Raw genomic sequence first — 27,559 nt, forward strand, 5'->3', positions numbered from 1 at the left:
GTGTTTTGTTCGTTGGGGTTTGGTTTACCACGGCTGGCTGGATGAGGAAGACACAGGAGAGCAGGGAGAAGAAGACAGAATGGATCCACAGTAAAGTCTTACTGCTGCTGAACCTAACATACGCACACACACATACACACGCATCCACACGCACACACACAAAAACAATAACGCCCTGGTAAATAACTTGTACCAAATGTATCACTTGTAATTATTTGTATCACTCTATAATACAGTATGATAGCTACCTTGTCTTATGTACTAACCTGATCCCCAAGACGATAGTGACCACTAGAGAGGAGAGGCCCAGCGCCAAACACAGTACCCAGGCTAGGAGGTGACTCCAGCGGGCTAGAGGGCTAAGCCTGCCCCCTAAACATCTGCTGGTACTGTTGCCCACCTGGTTGCTGCCTAGCAGTTTGGAGCTATCGTTGAGGTTACGATCCCTCTCCTTGCTAATGCTGTTGTTGTCTGGGACACTGTTGCCTAGCAACCTGCCAAGCAAGCTGTCAAAACCACTGGAGTTGCAATCTGAGGAGACTTTCTCCTGGGTCAGCAGATCCCTTACCAGATCCTGACTGCCCCGTATTACCAGATCTCCTCTTTGAGTTACCAGATCCCTATTCGGCACTGAGCCCTGAGACATGAGAGATAGAGAGAGGAACATGATACCTAATATTAAGTAAATAAATATAATATCTAAGAGGTCAAATGGAAATCTAATAGAAGCCAAACACATATTTTCCCAAATGTGCGTAAGAACAGGAAGAGTGTGTCACCTCATATTTCTTCCTCCAGGCCTCCTGTGCACACTGCTGCAGATTGTTCCAGGAGAGAGAGTCAAACACACAGTCACTCACAATCAGCGCATCAGCTTGGGAGAAAGAGAGAGATTAGAGATAGAGAGAGATAGAGAGAGAGCAGAGATCTATCACTTGACTCCCTCACTTTCACCTGTTCTCAACCACCCACAAGAAAGAACCATAGCAGGCCATAGTGAGTGCTTGCATGTGTGTGAGTGTGTATGTGTGTGTGTTCTACCTTCTATAGAGTAGATGTCTGGCAGTCTGACCATGTTCTGTTTGACCTCTGACCTCTTTACTCTGACCTCACGCTGACGGAACAGGAAGGACAGCGCGGACGCTACGGGCAACACAGCCAGTGCACTGAGCAACCCCGTCGTTAGGGAAACGGTAGACACGTCGATGATGCCCAGCTCTGAGGTGTACTGGAACAACACACAGCATTATGGATAGTGTAGTTGCCCATAATGACAGATTGATTGATTGATTGATTGATTGATTGACTGACTGATTGATTGATTGACTCACTTGGTCATCGAGGCCAGATATGAGTAACGTGTTGACACACATGTACCCCAGCAGCAGCAGCAGACACACACTGAGGCGCTGTGTGTGAGTGAACACGCTAGGGGAGGGACCACAGTACACAGACAACCACAGGTGGAAGTCTGACAGGTACTCTGACAGCTTCAGATACAGCAGCTACACAAACACATGACAAAATAACATATTAAGAGCAGATGACATACCAACACATGACAAAATAACATATTAAAAGCAGATGACATACCAACACATGACAAAATAACATATTAAGAGCAGATGACACAACGACACATGACAAAATAACATATTAAGAGCACATGACATAAGAACATCATTAGACAATGAGTTTGTGTGTGTGTGTTCACGTTTTACTGTACTTGTGAGTACCAGAAGTCTTCACAAGAATAGTAAACCAACTAAAATTAAGAGAAGTGAGGATATTCTGCCTGCCGGTCCACATTTGTAAAAACTCTATTTCAGTCTTAGTTAGAATTAGGGTTAGAATTAGGGTTAGGGGTTGTTAGGTTTAGGGTTAGAATTAGGGTTAGAATTAGGGTTAGGGGTTGTTAGGTTTAGAATTAAGGGTTAAAATTAGGGTTAGAATTAGGGTTAGGTGTAGTTAGGTTTAGGGTTAGAATTAGGGTTAGGGGTTGTTAGGTTTAGGGTTAGAAATAAGGGTTAGAATTAGGGTTAGGGGTTGTTAGGTTTAGAAGTAAGGGTTAGGTTTATAGAAAAATATCATTTTGAATGGGAATCAACTGTTGGTGTGTGTGTGTGGTGTGTGCACGTGCGCTCACGCGCGTGTGTGTGTGTGTGTGTGTGTGTGTGTGTGTGTGTGTGTGTGTGTGTGTGTGTGTGTGTGTGTGTGTGTGTGTGTGTGTGTGTGTGTGTGTGTGTGTGTGTGTGTGTGTGTGTGTGTGTGTGTGTGCGTATGCGTGCGCGTGGCATGTGTGCACACGTGTGCATCCAGGTGTGTTACCTTGGTGAATCCTGGCCCCTGATCACAGACCCTGAGTCTCCTCTCCACCTGTCTGTCACCCTCATCAACAGCCAACCAACACTGGCCTAGGAACAGCCAGCTCCGCCCCTTGCCCTTCACCTCACACACCTCCACCTGTCTGAGGTACCAGGTGGGGGAGGGGCCAGTATTATCATGCCACAGGTGCAGCCCCCACAGAGGGCCTAGACTGTCTACAGTACTACAGAAAGACACACAAACAGTGACATGGGATTAGTACAGGGGTGTCTCTGTCTCTGTGGCTACAGCTGCTAGGGACGGACGGTTTCACATGCTGGCTGGCCTGGCTGGGCTGACTGATGACACAACAGTTCTCATAGTAAACAAAAACAGAGATGTATAGTAGTGCATTGTAAAGGCGGATACTGTAGCTGTAATGTTGTTTCGTACCTCAGTATAAAGGTGTTCCTGGAGTTCCTTCTGAACAGATAGCATTCTGGGTCATGTAGTTGTCTGGTCTGTGACACCCCATCCTCCCCATACAGCACAATATGGACCTGACACACACACAAACACACACATCAGACAATTATGCTAGGTTTGCTCAGGAAAAGGTATGTAATGAGGTGAACATGTTGTAATAGTAACTTGATAAATACAGGTTTTGTGTGTATTTGCAGTGTGTGTATTTGCAGTGTGTATTTACAGTGTGTGTATGTCTGTCTGTGCCTGTGTCTGAATGAGATATGAGGGTAAAAGACAGTATTACACATTCAGGTGGCACATATACACAGAGACTGACACACCAAAACATAAGGATGAAAGGACAGGTCTCATTACTAAACAAAAACATGTAACTATGAACTTTATGGAGTTAACCCCCCTACTGTTAACTTCTTATGGCAGGGGGGCAGTATTGAGTAGCTTGGATGAATAAGTTGCCCAAAGTAAACAGCCTGCTCTTCAGTCTCAGTTGCTAATATTCATATTATTATTACTATTGGATAGAAAACACTCTAAAGTTTCTAAAAATGTTTGAATGATGTCTGTGAGTATAACAGAACTCATATGGCAGGCAAAATGTTGAAATCAAAACAGGAAGTGAGAAATCTGAGCTTTGTATGTATTCACCAGAGTCCCCAATGAAATCCCCTTGAGATAATAATGATGTTGCAATGCCTAGGGGTTCCACTAGATGTCAACCAATAATATACATTTTAATGAGACTTCTATGGTGTTGTGGGAGTGAGTGAGAACAGAATGTATCAGGTGTCCATCAAGCAGCCATTTTCTGATCACGCTTATTCCTCATGGTACCCACTTGCGTTCCATTGCTCATGAAGACGAAGGAATACTCCGGTTGGAACTTTATTGAAGCTATATGTTAAAAACATCCTAATGATTGATTCTGTACTTAGTTTGAAATGTTTCTTCGACCTGTAATATAACCTTTTGAAGTTTCTGTCCAATGTAACGCTGACCAGAATGAGCGTTATCCAAACGCGCTAACAAAAGAAGGTATTTGGACATAAATAACGGATATTATCGAACAAAACAAACATTTATTGTGGACCTGGGATTCCTGGAGTGCTTTCTGATGTAGATCATCAAAGGTAAGGGAATATTTATCATGTAATTTCTTGTTTATGTTGACGCCATCGTTGCGGCTATTGTAATTTTTGACTTCTGAGCGCCGTCTCAGATTATTGCATGGGTTTCTTTTTTCATAAAGTTTTTTAAAAATCTGACACAGCGGTTGCATTAAGGAGAGGTATATCTATAATTCCATGTGTATAACTTGTATTGTCATCTACATTTATAATGAGTATTTCTGTTGAATGATGTGGCTATGCAAAATCACTGGATGTTTTTGGAACTAGTGAATGTAATGCGCCAATGTAAACTCATATTTTGATAAATATGAACTTTATCAAACAAAACATACATGTATTGTGTAACATGAAGTCCTATGAGTGTCATCTGATGAAGATCATCAAACTTTAGTGATTCATTTGAACTCTATTTGTGTTTTCTGAAACTCCTCTCTTTGGCTGTAAGGAAAAAAATGGCTGTGTTTTTCTGTGGCTGTCAGAGTCTATCTAGAGGATAGCGAAGGAGTCAGGAGCAGGACAGAGGTAAGAGTAAAACCACTGTATTTACTCCATCCGAGAACGGAACAAAAATCCCGTTATAAAACAAATACAAAACAGGATACGAACTCCAACACACGAAAGACAATCACGCGCAAAACAGAAAGGGAAACCAGAGGGTTAAATAAGGAACATAATCATGAGATGGGAACCAGGTGTGTAAAACAGACAAAACAAAAGGAAAAATGAAACATGGATCGGTGGCAGCTAGAAAGCCGGTGACGTCGACCGTCGAACGCCGCCCGAACAAGGAGAGGGAACAACTTCGGTGGAAGTCGTGACAGTGGCTATGTGGTGACCTAACCTAATCGTTTGTGGTGCTTTTGCTGTAAAGCATATTTGAAATCGGACACTGTGGTGGGATTAACAACGAGAATAGCTTTAAAATGCTATGAGATACATGTATGTTTGAGGAATTTTAATTATGAGATGTTTGATGTTTTGATATTGGCGCACTACACTTTGACTGGCTGTTGTCATATCGCTCCCGTTAACGGGATCACAGAGAGTCAGGACACCAGTTTAACGTCCCAGGACACCCGTTTAACTTCACACAGCGTATTCCAGCATCAGATTCTGAAGACCTTCTATGTTAACTCACCCAGCTTTTCACCTCATCAGAATACTTGGCTTTGGTTTTCCAACTTACGTAAGAGACTTACTGTATGTTAAATTCTAATCCATTGGCTCACTACGTTGTGAGTGTATAACGAAGGGCACTGAGCCTCAGACTGCATAATATCTGAAGATGTACCATTTCTGAACAATGATGTTCCCCCATGATCAAAGGGGACATTGACAGAAAACGTTAGGGAAGCACTGATCTCGCTAAGATAAGCAAAAATACAGATGGGCAATCCCATGCTATTTATTTATAGCCACTATGCTGCATCATTTGGGCTACATGTGATCATGCTTATTGCTAAATAACACACCAGCCTGATAATATGGACCAATATGTTGTTAGGCTCATTTTTGGAGGGAAAAATTAGATTTGAATGGTGTCACCATCATTTTCTTTTCCTACATTTTGGAGAAGAAAAGTCCCCAGAGCTGCGTTCAGTGCAAAAAAACATAATGCAACGTTCAATTAAACGGAAACATTTCAGAACGATCAGTTGAAAAACGGGGAGGGGTTAGGTTGTGGGTTCACAATGCACCGCTGCCCTTCAAATACGTCACATTGCTTCAAGCCATAACCAGTCACACCCACCAAACGCAGCAAATGTAGACTACCTCAAAGTCTGTTCAAGAACGTTGAAGAACGTTTTGGGGAAACGTGCCGGAGCTGGAACAGAGCATGGAGCCGAACCGCATGGAACGTAAGAATGCAGGTAGGAGCAGACATGGTCCTTCTGTAGCTCAGTTGGTAGAGCATGGCGCTTGTAACGCCAGGGTAGTGGGTTCGATCCCCGGGACCACCCATACGTAGAATGTATGCACACATGACTGTAAGTTGCTTTGGATAAAAGCGTCTGCTAAATGGCATATATTATTATTATTATTATTATGTAAAAGCTAATGTTGTCAATTATGATGTGAAATAATTGACTTGTTCCATTAATTCCCTTAATTCCAACTGTAGCAGCTGAACTGTCAGCCATGGGGGCCAGAGTGACAGCCAGTGAGGAGGTGGAGGAGCAGAAAAAGGAGGTGACGGCTCTTAGAGAGGAGCTGAGCATCACCACTACTCAACAGCAGCCCCAGAAGAACAAGGTGGAGGAGCAGAAAAAGGAGATGACGGCTCTTAGAGAGGAGCTGAGCATCACCACTACTCAACAGCAGCTCCAGAAGAACAAGGTGGAGGAGCAGAAAAAGGAGATGACGGCTCTTAGAGAGGAGCTGAGCATCACCACTACTCAACAGCAGCTCCAGAAGAACAAGGTGGAGGAGCTGGAGAAAGACAATACAGGTAAAGCACCGCTATGTATGAACATGAAGATGTATTTGGTTCATCCAAAAGAAGTACCAGCAACAACCCTACAAATAAAACAAATGTACGTGATAGAAAATGATGAGTACGTTGACTCTCCTGTGTTCACAGACAGACCAAAGGTGGCCTTCTCTGCTGGTTTGACAGATTCAAACACTGTAGGACCCTTCAATACTGACACCCCACTGGTCTAGAGGTTCTGTTCAGGGTTTTCTACCCTTATTTTACCAGGTAAGTTGACTGAGAACACATTCTCAGTAACATGGGAGAGGAGGGGGGATGAATGAGCCAATTGGAAGCTGGGGATGAATAGGTGGCCGTGATGATATTAGGGCCAGATTTGGAATTTAGCCAGGACACCGGGATTAATCCCCTACTCTTAGTGTGTCATGGGATCTTTAGTGATCACAGAGAGTCGGGACATCCGTTTAACGTCCCATCTGAAAGACGGCACCCTACACAGGGCAATGTCCCCAATCACTGCCCTGGGGCATTGGGATATTTATTTTAGACCAGAGGAAAGAGTGCCTCCTACTGGCCCTCCAGTAAATTCTTCACCAAGATCAGCAAGGCCAACAGCCCAACTACAGGTACTGACCACTAGACCTGTGTTAGCTGCATACATTAGCTGCACTTGATTGAGCTTGCTTTGTACAATGGAACCTATGGATTAGTCCCAAAAGTGCAAACCCCACCTGTTTGGCACTCCAGACAGGCTCAGTTATACAAACTGAATCCAGCAACAGGGCAGTATTACTAACAGTGCCTTGCTGATGTCTCCCTGCTTCTCCTCTGATGCAGGTATCTTCACAGCACCAGTGAGAGGAGTCTACTACATCACATTCGCTGCCATCGAGCTCCACAATGACCAATAGATGGCTGTTTACTTTTACCACAACTTTTACCACAAGAGAATGAGGTATAATAATGACTAGGACGATAGGTATAATGAGTACAGGAAATGTTGAGCTTGTAGTGCATTTGAGGTGTAAAAAGGCATCTGAAGTTTCCACTTTGAAATTTCAGACTTCATTTTCCCTTACGAAAAATGTATTAACCCCTACAAAAATGTCCATGAATTATAATCCACATAACAATTCACATTTCCTGTTGCTTTAGGCTTAATATCCTGCTGTAGCAAACTAGATCAAATTAAGATCCTACATCTGTATGTGAAGGCAGCACAGTGCTATAACGCACCGTGCTCAACTTTCTGATGTGAACCGTTCTGGGGTTAAAGACCCCAATGTTCCTCTCTAACCAATAAATAGGCATTAGAAAAGCCAGATGAGTCTCTTCGCATCATTGACAGTTTACCATCAGTGATGTAAAGTGACAACTATCCTAACTGCTGCATCCTTGATAAATGTGGAGCTACAGTATACAGCTTCCACCTATCCTATGCTCTCAGAGATCTGAGGGTCAATGAGTACAGAGGGAGAGAGTTACAGAATCTGTGTCAAACCAATTGGGTGAGAGAGGGATAGGGGAGGACAATGGTAGAAGGACAGAGAAGATAATGGGACAGGAGAGAGGGAAGGAGAGAGTATGGGGAGAGGGAGAGTTACAGAATCTGTGTCAAACCAATTGGGTGAGAGAGGGATAGGGGAGGACAATGGTAGAAGGACAGAGAAGATAATGGGACAGGAGAGAGGGAAGGAGAGAGTATGGGGAGAGGGAGAGTTACAGAATCTGTGTCAAACTAATTGGGTGAGGGAGGGATAGGGGAGGACAACGGTAGAAGGACAGAGAAGATAATGGGACAGGGGAGAGGGAAGGAGAGAGTATGGGGAGAGGGAGAGAGTTACAGAATCTGTGTCAAACTAATTGGGTGAGGGAGGGATAGGGGAGGACAACGGTAGAAGGACAGAGAAGATAATGGGACAGGGGAGAGGGAAGGAGAGAGTATGGGGAGAGGGAGAGAGTTACAGAATCTGTGTCAAACTAATTGGGTGAGGGAGGGATAGGGGAGGACAACGGTAGAAGGACAGAGAAGATAATGGGACAGGAGAGAGGGAAGGAGAGAGTATGGGGAGAGGGAGAGAGGAAGAAGGGAGAGTTCTGGAAAATGGGGGGAAAGCGTACTATACCTTGGCGGTCATACTGGGTGAGGAGCGGAGGCCGGTGTGTATAGTAACAGAGTAGAGGTGTGTGTCTAAAGGAGCGTTATCAGACAGGTAGTAGACTCCCTGGTTCCTCTCTGAGATGAGGTCAGCTCTCTTACACACCACCATGCCCAGAGCATACAGACACACACACACCACACACACACACACCACCGTCAAATCACTGGGGAGACTGAGAGAAGAGAGATGGAGAGGGAGAGGGAGAAAGAAAGAGAGTGAAAGGGGGAGGGGTTGATGAGGGGAAAAGAGAGAGACATATTATGGCAAAATACCATAATTAAGTTGAACACTCATACTTCCCTCTTTATGAACCTTGAAATGACAAATCCGCCGTCCTGTGGTCTGACTGACCTGATGAACTGGGCCAGGTCTGCTGAGTCATCATGGCTGCTCTGGATCTGCTGCTGGACCACGGTCAATGGGCTCAAGTGGCTACAGCTGGAACACACACGTGTTTGCGTTTGTGTATACAGCATGTGTGTGTGAGGACAGTAAAACAAGGAACATACCATCGTGGGTTATAATTAGGTTTAGGGTTATGATTAGGGTGAGGGTAGGGTTAGGGGGAGAGTTAGGTTTAGGGTTATGATTAGGGTGAGGGTAGGGTTAGGGTGAAAGTTATGATTAGGGTGAGGGTGGGGGCTAGGGTTAGAGTTATGATCAGGGTGAGGGCTAGGGTTAGGGTTAGGGTGAGAGTTAGGTTTAGGGAAAATAGGATTTTGAATGGAAATGAATTTAGGGTCCCCACGAGAATAGAAGAACAAAACGTGTGTGTGTGTGTTTGTTCTTCTATCCTTGTGGATACATTGCCCACATCCCTATAAGGACAAAGGCTATTTTATGCTTAGGGGTTAGGTTTAGTGTTAGGGTTACAATTAGTGTTAGGGTAAGGGGTTATGAATAGGCTTAGGAGTTAGGTTTAGGGTTTGGATTCGGGTTATGGGTTAAGGTTAGGTTTACGGTAATGTTAAGGATTAGGCTTGGGGTTATGGAAAATAGGATTTTGAATGGAAATTCATTTGAGGTCCCCACTAGGATAGAGGAACATAACATGTGTGTGTGTGTATATATATGTGTGTGTGTGTGTGTGTGTGTGTGTGTGTGTGTGTGTGTGTGTGTGTGTGTGTGTGTGTGTGTGTGTGTGTGTGTGTGTGTGTGTGTGTGTGTGTGTGTGTGTGTGTGTGTGTGTGTGTGTGTGTGTGTGTGTGTGTGTGTGTGACTGGGTGTTACCTGCAGTTGACCCTGGTGTGTGAGGTTAATCCTAGTTGAGGTGTGCAGCTGGTGTGTGTCCAGCCCTCCTGGTGGTCCCAGGACAGACACTGGCTGGTCTCCAGTCTCAATGTGTAGTTCACTTGTCTGCTCATGTACCTACATATGTAAGAATACTATTCATTGACTACAGCTCAACATTCAGCTCAGCATTCAACATCATAGAACCCTCCAAGCTCATCATCAAGCTGGAGGCCCTGGGTCACGACCCCGCCCTGTGCAACTGGGTCCTGGACTTTCTGACGGGCCCCCCTTCCCCCAGGTGATGAAGGTAGGAAACAACATCTCCACTTCGCTGACCCTCAACACTGGGGCCCCACAAGGGTGTGTGCTTAGCCCTCTCCTGTACTCCCTGTTCACCCATGACTGCGTGACCATGCACGACCCCAACTCAATCATCAAGTTTGCAGATGACACAACAGTAGTGGGCTTGATCACCAACAACGACTGTCATGTTTTGTCATTAATTATCATGTCTTGTCCCTGTGCTTCCCCTTCTATTCGTTTCCCTCTGCTGGTCTTATTAGGTTCTTTCCCTCTTTCTATCCCTCTCTCTCCCCCTTCCTCTCTCACTCTCTCGCTCTCTCTTCTCTCTATCGTTCCGTTCCTGCTCCCAGCTGTTCCTATTCCCCTAATCATCATTTAGTCTTCCCACACCTGTTCCCGATCCTTTTCCCTGATTAGAGTCCCTATTTCTCTCCTTGTTTTCCGTACCTGCCCTGTCGGATCCTCATCTATAATTCACCGTGCTGTGTCTATGTTTTGCCCTGTCGTGTCGTGTTTCCCTCAGATGCTGCGTGGTGAGCAGGTGTCTGAGTCTGCTAGGTTCAAGTGCCTTCCCGAGGCAACCTGCAGTTCTCGATCAAGTCTCCAGTCTGTTCTCGTCTTTACGAGTAGTATTATGCTTTTTGTTTTGTAAAGTTTCTTACTGGATTAAAAACTCTGTTTTCGCCAAGTCGCTTTTGGGTCCTCATTCACCTGCATAACAGAAGGATCCGACCAAGGAATGGACCCAGCGACTACAGAGGCTCGTAACACTGCCGTCAAGATCCAAGGAGCCATGCTCGGCAGACACGAGCAGGAATTGTCTGCTGCTCGCCATGCCGTGGAGAACCTGGCCGCTCAGGTTTCCGACCTCTCTGGACAGTTCCAGAGTCTTCGTCTCGTGCCACCTGTTACTTCCTGGCCTGCCGAGCCTCCGGAACCTAGGGTTAATAACCCACCTTGCTACTCCGGGCAGCCCACGGAGTGCCGCTCCTTTCTCACCCAGTGTGATATTGTGTTCTCTCTCCAACCCAACACATACTCTAGAGAGAGAGCTCGGGTTGCTTACGTCATTTCACTCCTTACTGGCCGGGCCCGAGAGTGGGGCACAGCTATCTGGGAGGCAAGGGCTGATTGTTCTAACAATTACCAGAACTTTAAAGAGGAGATGATTCGGGTTTTTGACCGTTCAGTTTTTGGTGGGGAGGCTTCTAGGGCCCTGGCTTCCCTATGCCAAGGTGATCGATCCATAACGGATTACTCTATAGAGTTTCGTACTCTTGCTGCCTCTAGTGACTGGAACGAGCCGGCGCTGCTCGCTCGTTTTCTGGAGGGACTCCACACAGTGGTCAAAGATGAGATTCTCTCTCGGGAGGTTCCTTCCAGTGTGGACTCTTTGATTGCTCTCGCCATCCGCATAGAACGACGGGTAGATCTTCGTCACCAGGCTCGTGGAAGAGAGTTCGCATCAACGGTGTTTCCCTGCTCCGCATCGCAACCATCTCCCTCCTCTGGCTCTGAGACTGAGCCCATGCAGCTGGGAGGGATTCGCATCTCGACTAAGGAGAGGGAACGGAGGATCACCAACCGCCTGTGCCTCTATTGCGGATTTGATGGACATTTTGTTAATTCATGTCCAGTAAGAGGCCAGAGCCCATCAGTAAGCGGAGGGCTACTGGTGAGCGCTACTACTCAGGTCTCTTCATCTAGATCCTGTACTACTATGTCGGTCCATCTACGCTGGACCGGTTCGGGTGCTACATGCAGTGCCTTGATTGACTCTGGGGCTGAGGGTTGTTTCATGGACGAAGCATGGGTTCGGAAACATAACATTCCTTTCAGACAGTTAGACAAGCCTACGCCCATGTTTGCCTTAGATGGTAGTCATCTTCCCAGTATCAGATTTGAGACACTACCTTTAACTCTCACAGTATCTGGTAACCACAGTGAGACTATTTCTTTTTTGATTTTTCGTTCACCTTTCACACCTGTTGTTTTGGGTCATCCCTGGCTAGTATGTCATAATCCTTCTATTAATTGGTCTTGTAATTCTATCCTATCCTGGAACGTATCTTGTCATGTGAAGTGCTTAATGTCTGCCATCCCTCCCATTTCTTCTGTCCCCACTTCTCAGGAGGAACCTGGCGATTTGACAGGAGTGCCGGAGGAATATCATGATCTGCGCACGGTCTTCAGTCGGTCCCGAGCCAACTCCCTTCCTCCTCACCGGTCGTATGATTGTAGTATTGATCTCCTTCCGGGGACCACTCCTCCTCGGGGTAGACTATACTCTCTGTCGGCTCCCGAACGTAAGGCTCTCGAGGATTATTTATCTGTGTCTCTTGACGCCGGTACCATAGTGCCTTCTTCCTCTCCGGCCGGGGCGGGGTTCTTTTTGTTAAGAAGAAGGACGGTACTCTGCGCCCCTGCGTGGATTATCGAGGGCTGAATGACATAACGGTTAAGAATCGTTATCCGCTTCCCCTTATGTCATCAGCCTTCGAGATTCTGCAGGGAGCCAGGTGCTTTACTAAGTTGGACCTTCGTAACGCTTACCATCTCGTGCGCATCAGAGAGGGGGACGAGTGGAAAACGGCGTTTAACACTCCGTTAGGGCATTTTGAGTACCGGGTTCTGCCGTTTGGTCTCGCCAATGCGCCAGCTGTTTTTCAGGCATTAGTTAATGATGTTCTGAGAGACATGCTGAACATCTTTGTTTTTGTCTATCTTGACGATATCCTGATTTTTTCACCGTCACTCGAGATTCATGTTCAGCACGTTCGACGTGTTCTACAGCGCCTTTTAGAGAATTGTCTCTACGTAAAGGCTGAGAAGTGCTCTTTTCATGTCTCCTCCGTTACTTTTCTCGGTTCCGTTATTTCCGCTGAAGGCATTCAGATGGATTCCGCTAAGGTCCAAGCTGTCAGTGATTGGCCCGTTCCAAGGTCACGTGTCGAGTTGCAGCGCTTTTTAGGTTTCGCTAATTTCTATCGGCGTTTCATTCGTAATTTCGGTCAAGTTGCTGCCCCTCTCACAGCTCTTACTTCTGTCAAGACGTGTTTTAAGTGGTCCGGTTCCGCCCAGGGAGCTTTTGATCTTCTAAAAGAACGTTTTACGTCCGCTCCTATCCTCGTTACTCCTGACGTCACTAGACAATTCATTGTCGAGGTTGACGCTTCAGAGGTAGGCGTGGGAGCCATTCTATCCCAGCGCTTCCAGTCTGACGATAAGGTTCATCCTTGCGCTTATTTTTCTCATCGCCTGTCGCCATCTGAGCGCAACTATGATGTGGGTAACCGTGAACTGCTCGCCATCCGCTTAGCTCTAGGCGAATGGCGACAGTGGTTGGAGGGGGCGACCGTTCCTTTTGTCGTTTGGACAGACCATAAGAACCTTGAGTACATCCGTTCTGCCAAACGACTTAATGCCCGTCAAGCTTGTTGGGCGTTGTTTTTCGCTCGTTTCGAGTTTGTGATTTCTTACCGTCCGGGTAGCAAGAACACCAAGCCTGATGCCTTATCCCGTCTGTTTAGTTCTTCTGTGGCTTCTACTGATCCCGAGGGGATTCTTCCTTATGGGCGTGTTGTCGGGTTGACAGTCTGGGGAATTGAAAGACAGGTTAAGCAAGCACTCACGCACACTGCGTCGCCGCGCGCTTGTCCTAGTAACCTCCTTTTCGTTCCTGTTTCCACTCGTCTGGCTGTTCTTCAGTGGGCTCACTCTGCCAAGTTAGCTGGTCATCCCGGTGTTCGAGGCACTCTTGCGTCTATTCGCCAGCGCTTTTGGTGGCCGACTCAGGAGCGTGACACGCGCCGTTTCGTGGCTGCTTGTTCGGACTGCGCGCAGACTAAGTCGGGTAACTCTCCTCCTGCCGGTCGTCTCAGACCGCTCCCCATTCCTTCTCGACCATGGTCTCACATCGCCCTAGACTTCATTACCGGTCTGCCTTTGTCTGCGGGGAAGACTGTGATTCTTACGGTTGTCGATAGGTTCTCTAAGGCGGCACATTTCATTCCCCTCGCTAAACTTCCTTCCGCTAAGGAGACGGCACAAATCATTATCGAGAATGTGTTCAGAATTCATGGCCTCCCGTTAGACGCCGTTTCAGACAGAGGCCCGCAATTCACGTCACAGTTTTGGAGGGAGTTCTGTCGTTTGATTGGTGCGTCCGTCAGTCTCTCTTCCGGGTTTCATCCCCAGTCTAACGGTCAAGCAGAGAGGGCCAATCAGACGATTGGTCGCATACTACGCAGCCTTTCTTTCAGAAACCCTGCGTCTTGGGCAGAACAGCTCCCCTGGGCAGAATACGCTCACAACTCGCTTCCTTCGTCTTCTACCGGGTTATCTCCGTTTCAGAGTAGTCTGGGTTACCAGCCTCCTCTGTTCTCATCCCAGCTTGCCGAGTCCAGCGTTCCCTCCGCTCAAGCGTTTGTCCAACGTTGTGAGCGCACCTGGAGGAGGGTGAGGTCTGCACTTTGCCGCTACAGGGCACAGACTGTGAGAGCCGCCAATAAACGCAGGATTAAGAGTCCAAGGTATTGTTGCGGCCAGAGAGTGTGGCTTTCCACTCGCAACCTTCCTCTTACGACAGCTTCTCGTAAGTTGACTCCGCGGTTCATTGGTCCGTTCCGTGTCTCCCAGGTCGTCAATCCTGTCGCTGTGCGACTGCTTCTTCCGCGACATCTTCGTCGCGTCCATCCTGTCTTCCATGTCTCCTGTGTCAAGCCCTTTCTTCGCACCCCCGTTCGTCTTCCCTCCCCCTCCCGTCCTTGTCGAGAGCGCACCTATTTACAAGGTACATAAGATCATGGACATGCGTTCTCGGGGACGGGGTCACCAATACTTAGTGGATTGGGAGGGTTACGGTCCTGAGGAGAGGAGTTGGGTTCCGTCTCGGGACGTGCTGGACCGTTCACTCATTGATGATTTCCTCCGTTGCCGCCAGGATTCCTCCTCGAGTGCGCCAGGAGGCGCTCGGTGAGTGGGGGTACTGTCATGTTTTGTCATTAATTATCATGTCTTGTCCCTGTGCTTCCCCTTCTATTCGTTTCCCTCTGCTGGTCTTATTAGGTTCTTTCCCTCTTTCTATCCCTCTCTCTCCCCCTTCCTCTCTCACTCTCTCGCTCTCTCTTCTCTCTATCGTTCCGTTCCTGCTCCCAGCTGTTCCTATTCCCCTAATCATCATTTAGTCTTCCCACACCTGTTCCCGATCCTTTTCCCTGATTAGAGTCCCTATTTCTCTCCTTGTTTTCCGTACCTGCCCTGTCGGATCCTCATCTATAATTCACCGTGCTGTGTCTATGTTTTGCCCTGTCGTGTCGTGTTTCCCTCAGATGCTGCGTGGTGAGCAGGTGTCTGAGTCTGCTAGGTTCAACAGCCTACAGAGAGCCTACAGAGAGGAGGTGAGGGCACTCGGAGTGTGGTATCAGGAAAACAACCTCTCACTCAACGTCAACAAAACAAATTAGATGATCGTGGACTTCAGGAAACAGCAGAGGGAGCACCCCCTTATCCACATCGAAGGGACAGCAGTGGAAAAGTTGGAAAGTTAAGTTCCTCGGCGTACACATCACTGACAAACTGAAATGGTCCACCCACTCAGACAGTGTGGTGAAGAAGGCGCTACAGCGCCTCTTCAACCTCAGGAAGCTGAAAACATTTGGCGTGTCACCCAAAACCCTGCCAAACTTTTACAGATGCACAATTGAGAGCATCCAATCGGGCTGTGTCACAGACTGGTACGGCAACTGCTCCGCCCTCAACCACAAGGCTCTCCAGAGGGTGGTGCAGTCTGCACAACGCATCACTGGGGGGGCAAACTACCCGCACTCCATAACACCTACAGCACCCGATGTCACAGCAAGGCCAAAAAGATAATCAAGGACATCAACCACCCGAGCCACTGCCTGTTCACACTGCTATCATCCAGAAGGCGAGGTCAGTACAGGTGCATCAAAGCTGGGACCGAGAGATTGAAAAACAGCTTCTTTCTCAAGGCCATCAGACTGCTAAACAGCAATCACTAACTCAGAGAGGCTGCTGCTCACATTGAGACCCAATCACTGGACACTTTAATAAATGGATCACTAGTCACTTTAAACAATGCCACTTTAAATAATGCCACTTTAATAATGTTTACATATCTTACATTACTCATATCACATGTATATACTGTATTTTATACCATCTATTGCACCTTGTCTATGCCCCTTGGCCATCGCTCTTCCATATACTTATAGGTACATATTCTCATTCCCCCCTTTAGATTTGTGTGTATTAGGTAGTTGTTGGGGAATTGTTAGATTACTTGTTAGATATTACTGCACTGTCGGAACTAGAAGCACAAGCATTTCCCTACACTCGCATTAACATCTGCTAAGAATGTGTATGTGACCAATAACATTTGATTTGATTTGACATTGAGGAAACAGAACACAGAGGAACAAAATAGATGTGAGGATGATATCCAGCTGCTCTTGGAGGACAATAGAAGTTAAGTAGAAATGATAACATTTCCTATGGTTGTTCGAGTAAAATAATAATAATAATATGATGATGTTGCTACTTACTTGTGTCTGGGGGTCTTTTTGTAGTCAGCATTGAGTAGAGCCAGGTAGCCTGTCCCTGCAGCTGGACAGAACATATGAAACACTTTATCATCCTCATGTTACAGGGAGCATAGCAGGTCCTTCTGTAGCTCAGTTGGTAGAGCATGGCGCTTGTAACGCCAGGGTAGTGGGTTCGATTCCCGGGACCACCCATACGTAGAATGTATGCACACATGACTGTAAGTCGCTTTGGATGAAAGCGTCTGCTGAATGGCATATATTATCAACATGCAATCACAGTGACTAAACAAAAGGGAATATCATTTCAATTATAAACAACAAAAGACGATGATGTGTGATATGGCAAATGAGACAAGGGAGGGAGCGAGGGAAGCAGAGGGTTTGGTGGGGGTGAGAGAGAGAGAGAAATAGACAGAGACATGGAGAGAGAATGTGGGGGAGAGTGAAAGAGAGATACGAGACTAACCAGTGAGGTATGATGGAGGCAGGATGATGTAAGTGGTGTTTCCGTCCCAGTGATAGATGCTGTGGATGTGATACAAGCTTGGGGTCGGCCTCTCAAACATCCTGAGAACACACACGATTAACTGACATAATATGGGAATTGGGGAAATTGTCTATTCTAAAACTGAAGGTTTGAAGCTGTACGCAAAGGCTTGTACACACCTGAAGAGGAGCATGATGGGAAAGGTCTTGTTGGGGGGCCGTGTGAATTCCACACTGACCAGTATGGCCTCCTGCAAGGCCTGCTGGGTAATGTTCAAACCGTGGTAGTTCACCTGGCTACGCAGGAGAGTGAACTCCGATAAAGAACTTACCTGTGGGGGAGATGAAAGGTTACATACATGCATGCACACACACATACACACAGGCAATCTGTCCATCATCCCGAACAGAAAGTGATTGCTTACATTTCTAGGTGTTTTGGGGAACTCAATGTTGATTGGTTGGGAGAGTGAACGTACTGGAATCTCTCTCCTTGTGCTGCAGTTGTACAGGGTCAGGTCAATCACTGGCCCACTCAGCTGAAAGACACGCACACATCATCATCATCATCATCATCACCATCATCATCTTCATCATCTCGATGTCAAGTATGTGTGTGTATCTCACCAGTACAGGTGTCTTGGTCCAGAAGTAGAGGTTGTGCGTGAATGTGGTCAGCTGGCTGAGGACACAGAGACTCTGTTTTCCATTTTCGGTTTCTCTCCTCCTACGACCGTACAGGACCAGGTCCAGGGAGTCAGGCAGGTAGAAGGTGGCCGAGCCAGAGCTGATGACTGTGGTTAGACCACGGTCGTGGTGAGTGGTCTGTAGGTCCATGACACTGGTGGTCACGTTGTGCTGCTCGACCTTATTGAATAGGATGTATTTCTAAAACACAGAGAGGAGGGTCAGAGAGAGAGAGAAATGAGAGAGAGAGAGAGAGAGAGAGAGAGAGAGAGAGAGAGAGAGAGAGAGAGAGAGAGAAATGAGAGAGAGAGAAATGAGAGAGAGAAAGAGAGAGAGAGAGAGAGAGAGAGAGAGAGAGAGAGAAATGAGAGAGAGAGAAATGAGAGAGAGAGAAATGAGAGAGAGAAATGAGAGAGAGAGAAATGAGAGAGAGAAATGAGAGAGAGAGAGAGAGAGAGAGAGAGAGAGAGAGAGAGAGAGAGAGAGAGAGAGAGAGAGAGAGAGAGAAGAGAAAAAGAGAGAGAGAGAAGAGAGAGAGAGAGAGAGAGAGAGAGAGAGAGAGAGAGAGAGAGAGAGAGAGAGAGAGAGAGAGAGAGAGAGAGAGAGAGAGAGAGAGAGTGTATCTCACCAGTAGTAATTGATCAGTAGTCTGCAGACTGTCAGTCGTGAGTTGTATGGCCTGTTCTTTGAGGGTAGGCATGGCCTGTATGACATCATCAGCAGTGGCCTGGTCTTGTCTGACATCATTAGTAGTGGGGGTGGCCTGCAGGCTGTATGACAGCAGTGTGACCAGAGTGTTGAGGGTCCAGCTGTCCAATAGGTAGGGAACAGGAACACTGGGCTGGTGGAACAGGTCTGAGATGGACTGGACTTGACCCACCACCACACTGGCACTGGCTAACGATACCTGGGACAACAGCACACTGTTAATACATATTATATACATCAATCATCTTATAGCCTATACATGACCCACCACCACCACACTGATACTGGCTAACGATACCTGGGTCAACAGCACACTGTTAATACATATTATATACATCAATCATCTTATAGCCTATACATGACCCACCACCACCACACTGATACTGGAAAACAATACCTGGGACAACAACACACTGTTAATACACAATGTATTATACATCTATCCTGCATACATCTCTATGCAGAGCCATATAAAGCTCTGACCCAATGTAAAGGGTCTCTTACCTGGTGGGTGAGGTGCATCAGGTCTTTGAGCATGTAGATGTTGTTTGTCATGGACCGCTAGGGACACACACAAGAACTGATCGTTACTAGACACTCTACTTTGAGTGTGCATCTGTGTGTGTGTGTGCGTGCGAGTGCGCGTGTGTGTGTGTACCTGGTCATTGATGTCGAGCTGACAAACAGCGTTGATGAGTGCGGTGCGTGTGTGTGACTGAGTGTGTGTGTTGGCTGTGGGGTCCTGGCTGAGTCTGTTGAGGACGCTGGACAGGAGGATGATGTAGTTACGGATCTCGACACTGTTCCCCAACTGGACCAGATCAGACAAGTTCCTCAAACCTGACTCAAAACTACACAGAGAGAAAGAGAGAAAGAGAGAGAGGCCTCAAATCAATCAATCAAACCAATGACAAATCAACCAATAAATCAGTTAGTCAGTCAACTAGTCAGTCCGTCAGGCAGTCAACTAGTCAGTCAGTCAATCAGTTAGTCAGTCAACTAGTCAGTCAGGCAGTCAGTCAGTCAGTCAGTCAGTCAACCAGTCAGTCTTACAGTTCCATATCAGGGTTGTAGTTAGAGGAGGTGTTCCTGATGAAGCTGGGGTGGACTGTGACAGTTACAGGACAGGGTGCAGTTGCTGCTCCAAACCTGTTCCGGACCTCTGTATAGATAGTGACTGGATCAACAGGGACACAGTGTCAATAAAGATATGAAATTCAAAACAATGTGAGTGTCTGCTATATTCCTCTCTGGACAGTATAATAAAATAAGAGTGAACCTTTAACTGCAGTCTTAAATCTACTTTGAAACAAAAGTCTACACCTCACACACATGGTTATGGGCTTAAAAAATGTTATTGGGATGTGTTAATGTGTTACATTTTGAGTTTGCATCCCAATATTACACTTTATACGCATCACAGAAGACTTAAATACAACAAAACCATCTGACATATAAACACTGTATTTTTGGCACCTTTTTCAAATAATGTTTATTAATTATGAAAAATATGAATAACATTCCACCTATGAGGCCACTAGGTCATTTGACTGCAGAAAAGAGTTGTAAATATGCCTTTATAGTCATCCTGAGGGTCTCCAGATGGCAGGTTGAAGAAGTACTGAAAGTCTCTTCCTTGGTACAGGGTCTTAGGAGGGCTGTTTCCTATACTGAAACTGTACTCATACAGCAGGTCCTAAACCACACAATAAACACATCAGTAAGATGGTGATGGAGATACATACAGTACTACTGCTGTTGGTTAGACTGTATGTGTACCTCTTTCCCAGAGGTGCAGAAGATGCTGAAGTGTGTGTGTATCTCGAAGCCACTGCTAGGCTGCACCTGACAGGTTATCCCTTGGGGGCTGGGGCTAGTGGACAGGAACAGCTGAGTCCGCCCCAGTACTGCATCGTGGGAGTCTGAGTTCAGTAACAGGAAACAAGGACATGCACTTTGATTAACAGATAAAGGGAGTGAGACATTTATTAAAAAGCAATCAGTTAATCAATACAGTAGTGAATTGATCCATCCATCTCTCATCATCTTACAGCATCTGAGATTCAGAGGGCAGACACGACATCTGGACCTTACTCACTAGCTGTGACCTCCAACATGTATCTGCTTCCTGCTCGCAGAGTGAAAGGTCTGAACGTGATGAGAGCAGAGGAGATTCCTAGAGGCAAAAACAACAGGTGATCAGGTACAACAACGTACAGTCAATCTATCAAAACAATTCAATGTATATTTGAATGAGTTGATTTGAGACTGGAAAACTGCTGTGCACGTACACAGTTTGCACAATGCAGTAGTTAAGTGGATTGCGTGCTGTTGGATGTTTACCTGTGTATGTGTAGGACTCAAACAGCTCCGGTTCTAACAGTTCTCTGGGCAGGTCTAGTAGTGTGGGGTCAAGGACCACTAGGGAGGGGCTGGAGTCCATCAGGTTACTCCCCTCATCCTCAGCTGATCCCGGGACAGCAGGAGCAGAGTCACCCTCTGAGCTCTCGGAGTTCCCACCACCCACACCTGACGATAGACATACAAGAACACACGCAGGCATACACAGTATAAACACAAGCAGTAAACACACACACACAGACACACACAAACACAGGTGAGCCCTACCTGTTGGTCTGCCCACTGACGCTCCCGGGTCTCCCTCCTCTATCCCCAGGAAGGGAACATTATCATCTGTAGGACAGACATTCACAACTAAATCTCTGTAAAAGTATGAGTCTACAGAAAATACTTATGTTATTCAATCCAATATGTACATCTACTGCAATAAATCTGCGTGGCATTACCCCTCCTGTCTCAGCCTCCAGTATTTATGCTGCAGTAGTTTAAGTGTCAAGGGGGCTAGGTTCAGTCTTGTTATATTTGGAGTATTTCTCCTGTTTTATCCGGTGTCCTGTGTGAATTTAACTATGCTCTCTCTAATTCTCTCACTCACTCTTTCTTTCTTTCTTTCTTTCTTTCTTTCTTTCTTTCTTTCTTTCTTTCTTTCTTTCTTTCTTTCTTTCTTTCCTTGCTCTTTCCTTGCTGTCCCCAGTCCACCTGGCCGTGCTGCTGCTCCAGTTTCAACTGTTCTGCCTGCAGCTATGGAACCCTGACCTGTTCACCGAATGTGCTACCTGGCTGTTTTCAACTCTCTAGAGACAGCAGGAGCTGTAGAGATACTCTGAATGATTGGCTATGAAAAGCCAACTGACATTTACTCCTGAGGTGCTGAGCTGTTGCACCCTCGACAACCAAATCAAATCAAATCAAATGTTATTTGTCACATACACATGGTTAGCAGATGTTAATGCGAGTGTAGCGAAATGCTTGTGCTTCTAGTTCCGACAATGCAGTAATAACCAACAAGTAATCTAACTAACAATTCCAAAACTACTGTCTTATGCACAGTGTAAGGGGATAAGAATATGTACATAAAGATATATGAATGAGTGATGGTACAGAGCAGCATAGGCAAGATACAGTAGATGGTATCGAGTACAGTATATACATATGAGATGAGTATGTAAACAAAGTGGCATAGTTAAAGTGGCTAGTGATACATGTATTACATAAGGATGCAGTAGATGATATAGAGTACAGTATATACATATTCATATGAGATGAATAATGTAGGGTATGTAAACATTATATTAGGTAGCATTGTTTAAAGTGGCTAGTGACATCAGCTATCTGAGCAGCTAACCGATCGCTGCAGCTGTACATAGTCTATTGGTAAATAGCCCACCCATTTTCACCTACCTCATCCCCACACTGTTTTTATTTATTTACTTTTCTGCTCTTTTGCACACCAATATCTCTACCTGTACATGACCATCTGATCATTTATCACTCCAGTGTTAATCTGCAAAATTGTAATTATTCGCCTACCTCCTCATGCCTTTTGCACACATTGTATATAGTCTCCCCTTTTTTTCTACTGTGTTATTGACTTGTTAATTGTTTACTCCATGTGTAACTCTGTGTTGTCTGTTCACACTGCTATGCTTTATCTTGGCCAGGTCGCAGTTGCAAATGAGAACTTGTTCTCAACTAGCCTACCTGGTTAAATAAAGGTGAAATAAATAAAAATATATTTTACATCATTTCCCATCAATTCCCATTATTAAAGTGGCTGGAGTTGAGTCAGTGTGTTGCAGCGGCCACTCAGTGTTAGTGGTTGCTGTTTAACAGTCTGATGGCCTTGAGATAGAAGCTGTTTTTCAGTCTCTCGGTCCCAGCTTTGATGCACCTGTACTGACCTCGCCTTCTGGATGATAGCGGGGTGAACAGGCAGTGGCTCGGGTGGTTGTTGTCCTTGATGATCTTTATGGCCTTCCTGTAACATTGGGTGGTGTAGGTGTCCTGGAGGGCAGGTAGTTTGCCCCCGGTGATGTGTTGTACAGACCTCACTACCCTCTGGAGAGCCTTACGGTTGTGGGCGGAGCAGTTGCCGTACCAGGCGGTGATACGCCAGGATGCTCTCGATTGTGCATCTGTAGAAGTTTGTGAGTGCTTTTGGTGACAAGCCAAATTTCTTCAGCCTCCTGAGGTTGAAGAGGCGCTGCTGCACCTTCTTCACGATGCTGTCTGTGTGAGTGGACCAATTCAGTTTGTCTGTGATGTGTATGCCGAGGAACTTAAAACTTACTACCCTCTCCACTACTGTTCCATCGATGTGGATAAGGGGGTGTTCCCTCTGCTATTTCCTGAAGTCCACAATCATCTCCTTAGTTTTGTTGACGTTGAGTGTGAGGTTATTTTCCTGACACTACACTCCGAGGGCCCTCACCTTCTCCCTGTAGGCCGTCTCGTCGTTGTTGGTAATCAAGCCTACCACTGTTGTGTCGTCCGCAAACTTGATGATTGAGTTGGAGGCGTGCGTGGCCACGCAGTCGTGGGTGAACAGGGAGTACAGGAGAGGGCTCAGAACGCACCCTTGTGGGGCCCCAGTGTTGAGGATCAGCGGGGTGGAGATGTTGTTGCCTACCCTCACCACCTGGGGGAGGCCCGTCAGGAAGTCCAGTACCTAGTTGCACAGGGCGGGGTCGAGACCCAGCTTGATGACGAGCTTGGAGGGTACTATGGTGTTAAATGCCGAGCTGTAGTCGATGAACAGCATTCTCACATAGGTATTCCTCTTGTCCAGATGGGTTAGGGCAGTGTGCAGTGCACTGTGATTATTATTATTTGACCCTGCTGGTCATCTATGAACATTTGAACATCTTGGCCATGTTCTGTTATAATCTCCATCCGGCACAGCCAGTAGACGACTGGCCACCCCTCATAGCCTGGTTCGGTCCTTCTGTAGCTCAGTTGGTAGAGCATGGCGCTTGTAACGCCAGGGTAGTGGGTTCGATCCCCGGGACCACCCATACGTAGAATGTATGCACACATGACTGTAAGTCGCTTTGGATAAAAGCGTCTGCTAAATGGCATATATTATTATTATATATTATGGTTCCTCTCTAGGTTTCTTCCTAGGTCCTGACCTTTCTAGGGAGTTTTTCCTAGCCACCGTGCTTCTACACCTGCATTGCTTGCTGTTTGTGGTTTTAGATTGAGTTTCTGTATATCACTTTGAGATATCAGCTGATATAAGAAGGGCTTTATAAATACATTTGATTTGATTACCAGTGAAGTTATATGTGCCTGTCTGATTGCCTGATGGTTCTAGTGTTCCATTGGGGTCCCAGCTTGTCTCTGCTGTGGAGGGATCTGAAACAAAAAAGCAACATGTTTCATCTAGGACTTTTCAATGTCCCTTAGTTGTGGGTGTAAAATGGTTTGCTACTTTAATCTACTGTGTGTCAATAATACCAGTAACTCTTAACTGACCTGATCCGGGGAAGTGTCCTAACGCTCCACCACTGACTGACTGTCCAGGAAAGGAGCCCTCAACTGCAACACAAAGAGGACTGAACTAAGAGAAGTATAAAGAGGCAAATATATCCATCCATCTATTCATTTATTCCCTTTATCTTCCTTACCAGGACGTCCACGCACATCTCCACTCTCCAGGACGGGGAAAGGGAAGTCGTAGTCATTGGGAAAATCGGGATGGATGGGGAATTCCTCGATGATGTCACTCTGGCCGAGGGGGGCAGAGAAAAGGATGCTGCCATCGTCTAAGGTAACTACAGGGGACTCTGAGATGAGGTAAGGGGGCCCACTGGGGTCAAACCCTCCCAAGTCTGAAATAAAATAACATTTCAAATTTACACCAACATATTTCAGAGCTACAAAACCTATCAAAGAAAAGCAGTCGGCAGAAGATAATATGTTTTATTGTGTGACTCTTAACCCTTACCTGGCTCAGGTGTATCAGGAGTGAAGCTGATTGGAGCAGAGATGGGCTCGGGGGAGGAGATTGGTGAAGGGTTGGCCAAAACACTGTGGTTTGGTAAAGAGAGAAATGGAGGGCTGTAGTTTGGTGTTTGGTTGTTCCCAGCTGCGCTATTGATTCCCTGAAGTTCTACTGAACCCTGTGACCTCTGTTTCCGGGGGCGACCACCAGGTGATGGAGAAGAGAGGGGGAAGGGGGGCAACGGGGTGAAGGGAGGCAGGGGGACTGGGTCGGGAGTTGTGGGGGTCGTAGATTGTATCTCAGTTTGGCTGGTCACGTTTGATGACATCAGACCGGTCACCAAGGTGGCTGGGATTGAGGGTGTGTGCAGGGGTGATGATGGAGGGGTGAGAGTCAGGGCTGGAGGCAGGGGAAAGGTAGGGCCACTAATGATGTTGGAGGGAATACTCAGATCCACACTGTGGCAGAAGGGGACTTGAAAGAGAGGACACAGTTGTTAACATACACACACTATAACACCCCACTCATCCCTCTCAACACATTATTACACCCAGATACACTCTACTGTATAGGAGTAGTGTAGGGCCTGTGTCACTCCCATTCATTTGGAATTCAGGCCTTTAGAGTTCTTATTATACACTTAGCTGGATCTACACATCAGAAGGACTGGTCTACAGACCTATCCTGCTGTAGTCTGTATGGTGAGGGATCTATGTCTTACCGTCTGTGTCCACCTTACTGGAAGAGTCGACCAGGTAGAGAGTCCAGGTGTAGCTGATGGTTCTGGGGGAGGGGCCACAACTATCACACACTGCTCTGACTGAGAACGACTGGTCCCAGTTCACTACGTCCCCCTGGCACTGGTAACAATACACTGACACTCTCCTAGAGAGAGAGAAAGAGAGAGAGAGAAGGTCAAGACATAATAATACTTCTAGAAACATGGTGTCATGGTGATATAGATACTCAACGTCCTTCAGGCTATCATTAAAACATAAAACAGGACAGGGACTCACTGAGCCAGATCAAAAAGGGTAACACCCACATTTGGTTAAAACTTAACAAAGGCACAATTTATATATAGGTGTGGTGTATATATATATATATATATATATATATATATATATATATCCCTCACCATACAGACTACAGCAGGATAGGTCTGTAAACCAGTCCTTCTGCAGTGTATGTATGTATATATATATATATATATATATATAGGTGCAGTGTATGCTTCTCCCTCAGATTCATCTCACTATATTTGGAACCAGGGTGTCACGCCTTGGTCATTGTATTTTGTGTTTTTGTTATTATGTTTGGGTAGGCCAGGGTGTGACATGGGTTTATATGTTGTTTTTCGTATTGGGGTTTGTAGTATTTGGGATCGCGGCTGATTAGGGGTGTTGTATAGGCTTGGCTGCCTGAGGCGATTCTCAATCAGTCAGGTGATTATCGTTGTCTCTGATTGGGAACCGTATTTAGGCAGCCTGAGTTTCGCTTTGTATTTCGTGGGTGTTTGTTCCTGTCTCTGTGTTGTAGTCACCAGATAGGCTGTAATTAGTTTCACATTCCGTTCTGTTGTTTTTGTAGTTAGTATCAGTTATTTCATGTACCGCGTTCTTTCATTAAAGTCATGAGTAACCAACACGCTGCATTTCGGTCCGACTCTCTTCTTTCAACAGACGAACGCCGTTACACAGGGGCTCATAACCCCCATATGTAAAAAATAAAAATAAAAAAAGGTAACAAATTAGACCCTAATAGCTACAGGGGAATGTGTGTCACTAGTAACATGGGGAAACTGTTCTGCTGTATTCTCAATGACAGAATACAAACCTTCCTAAGACAATATAACACTCTCAGCAAAAAAACTAATTGCCATTTCTATCCAAACACAGAATAACAGACCAAATACACACAATACACACAGTAATACACCAGCATGTTCATCAGAAAAGTAGAGGAAAAGTATTTGTTGATTTTAAGAATGCTGTTGATTCCATATGACATGATGGATTATATTACAAAAGCCTCCAAAGCGGCGTTGGGGATAAATTATACGACATCATCAAATCTATTTACTTGAACAACACACATAGTATTAAACGGAACAATAAAATAACATTGTTTTTTCACTCGGGGGAGGGGTGAGACACGGGTGTGGTTTAAGTCCAAACATGTTCAACGTCTACATCAACAAACTAGCAATGTTGTTGGACCGATCTGCAACCCCTGGACACCGTCAAAGATGAAGAGGTCAGATTCCTACTCAACGCAAGTGACTTTGTCCTCCTGTCACCAACAGATCAAGGTCTTCAGGAACAACTTCACATTCTTTAGGAATACAACATCAACTGGGCAATCAACATTCAGAAAACTAGTCATGATTTTCCAGAAAAAGACCAGGAATCAGAGCAGCAGACACTCCTCCAAATGAAGAAATGCCATGGTTGAACATGCCCAACGGTACAACTACCTGTGCCGTTCTGAGCTGAACCCTGAAGAGAGTCCCCTATGTCATCTGTTAAAAACACTAAACAACCCAACCCTGAAGAGAGTCCCCTATGTCATCTGTTAAAAACACTAAAACACACAGGGAAAACACACAGGGAAATCAATCAAGTTGCTACAGAAATGAAAACCTCCTATTTGTAAAATTGGTACAGACTAAAGTAAATTGCTATTTGGCTCTCAAAACAGAATACAAATTGGCAGAATATCTGTACTCTGTCAGAGATCCAAAACAGAGACAG

The 27,559-nt window shown here is 45.9% G+C and overlaps 1 protein-coding gene across 1 annotated transcript in view; it reads right to left on the reverse strand.

Moving 5' to 3' along the window:
- LOC123990405 (polycystic kidney disease 1 like 1) overlaps positions 1-27,559 on the reverse strand; it is a 53,882-nt gene that overhangs the window by 14,772 nt on the left and 11,551 nt on the right. The window contains exons 17-45 of the mRNA XM_046290959.1: positions 25,528-25,691; positions 24,810-25,280; positions 24,490-24,693; positions 24,338-24,400; positions 24,134-24,217; positions 21,128-21,193; positions 20,843-21,028; positions 20,598-20,675; positions 20,279-20,421; positions 20,075-20,195; positions 19,553-19,676; positions 19,158-19,350; positions 19,004-19,060; positions 18,420-18,698; positions 17,732-17,992; positions 17,530-17,643; positions 17,285-17,436; positions 17,085-17,185; positions 16,619-16,679; positions 9,747-9,884; positions 8,868-8,954; positions 8,481-8,688; positions 2,758-2,864; positions 2,329-2,548; positions 1,332-1,505; positions 1,042-1,228; positions 780-874; positions 267-637; positions 29-113 (exon numbers count right to left, since the gene is read on the reverse strand). Coding sequence (XP_046146915.1) covers positions 29-113; positions 267-637; positions 780-874; positions 1,042-1,228; positions 1,332-1,505; positions 2,329-2,548; positions 2,758-2,864; positions 8,481-8,688; positions 8,868-8,954; positions 9,747-9,884; positions 16,619-16,679; positions 17,085-17,185; positions 17,285-17,436; positions 17,530-17,643; positions 17,732-17,992; positions 18,420-18,698; positions 19,004-19,060; positions 19,158-19,350; positions 19,553-19,676; positions 20,075-20,195; positions 20,279-20,421; positions 20,598-20,675; positions 20,843-21,028; positions 21,128-21,193; positions 24,134-24,217; positions 24,338-24,400; positions 24,490-24,693; positions 24,810-25,280; positions 25,528-25,691 — 4,594 coding nt within the window. The remainder of the gene's footprint in view (positions 1-28; positions 114-266; positions 638-779; positions 875-1,041; positions 1,229-1,331; positions 1,506-2,328; positions 2,549-2,757; positions 2,865-8,480; positions 8,689-8,867; positions 8,955-9,746; positions 9,885-16,618; positions 16,680-17,084; positions 17,186-17,284; positions 17,437-17,529; positions 17,644-17,731; positions 17,993-18,419; positions 18,699-19,003; positions 19,061-19,157; positions 19,351-19,552; positions 19,677-20,074; positions 20,196-20,278; positions 20,422-20,597; positions 20,676-20,842; positions 21,029-21,127; positions 21,194-24,133; positions 24,218-24,337; positions 24,401-24,489; positions 24,694-24,809; positions 25,281-25,527; positions 25,692-27,559) is intronic.

Source organism: Oncorhynchus gorbuscha, linkage group LG12 (assembly GCF_021184085.1).
Source record: "Oncorhynchus gorbuscha isolate QuinsamMale2020 ecotype Even-year linkage group LG12, OgorEven_v1.0, whole genome shotgun sequence".
Taxonomy (NCBI): Eukaryota; Metazoa; Chordata; class Actinopteri; order Salmoniformes; family Salmonidae; genus Oncorhynchus; species Oncorhynchus gorbuscha.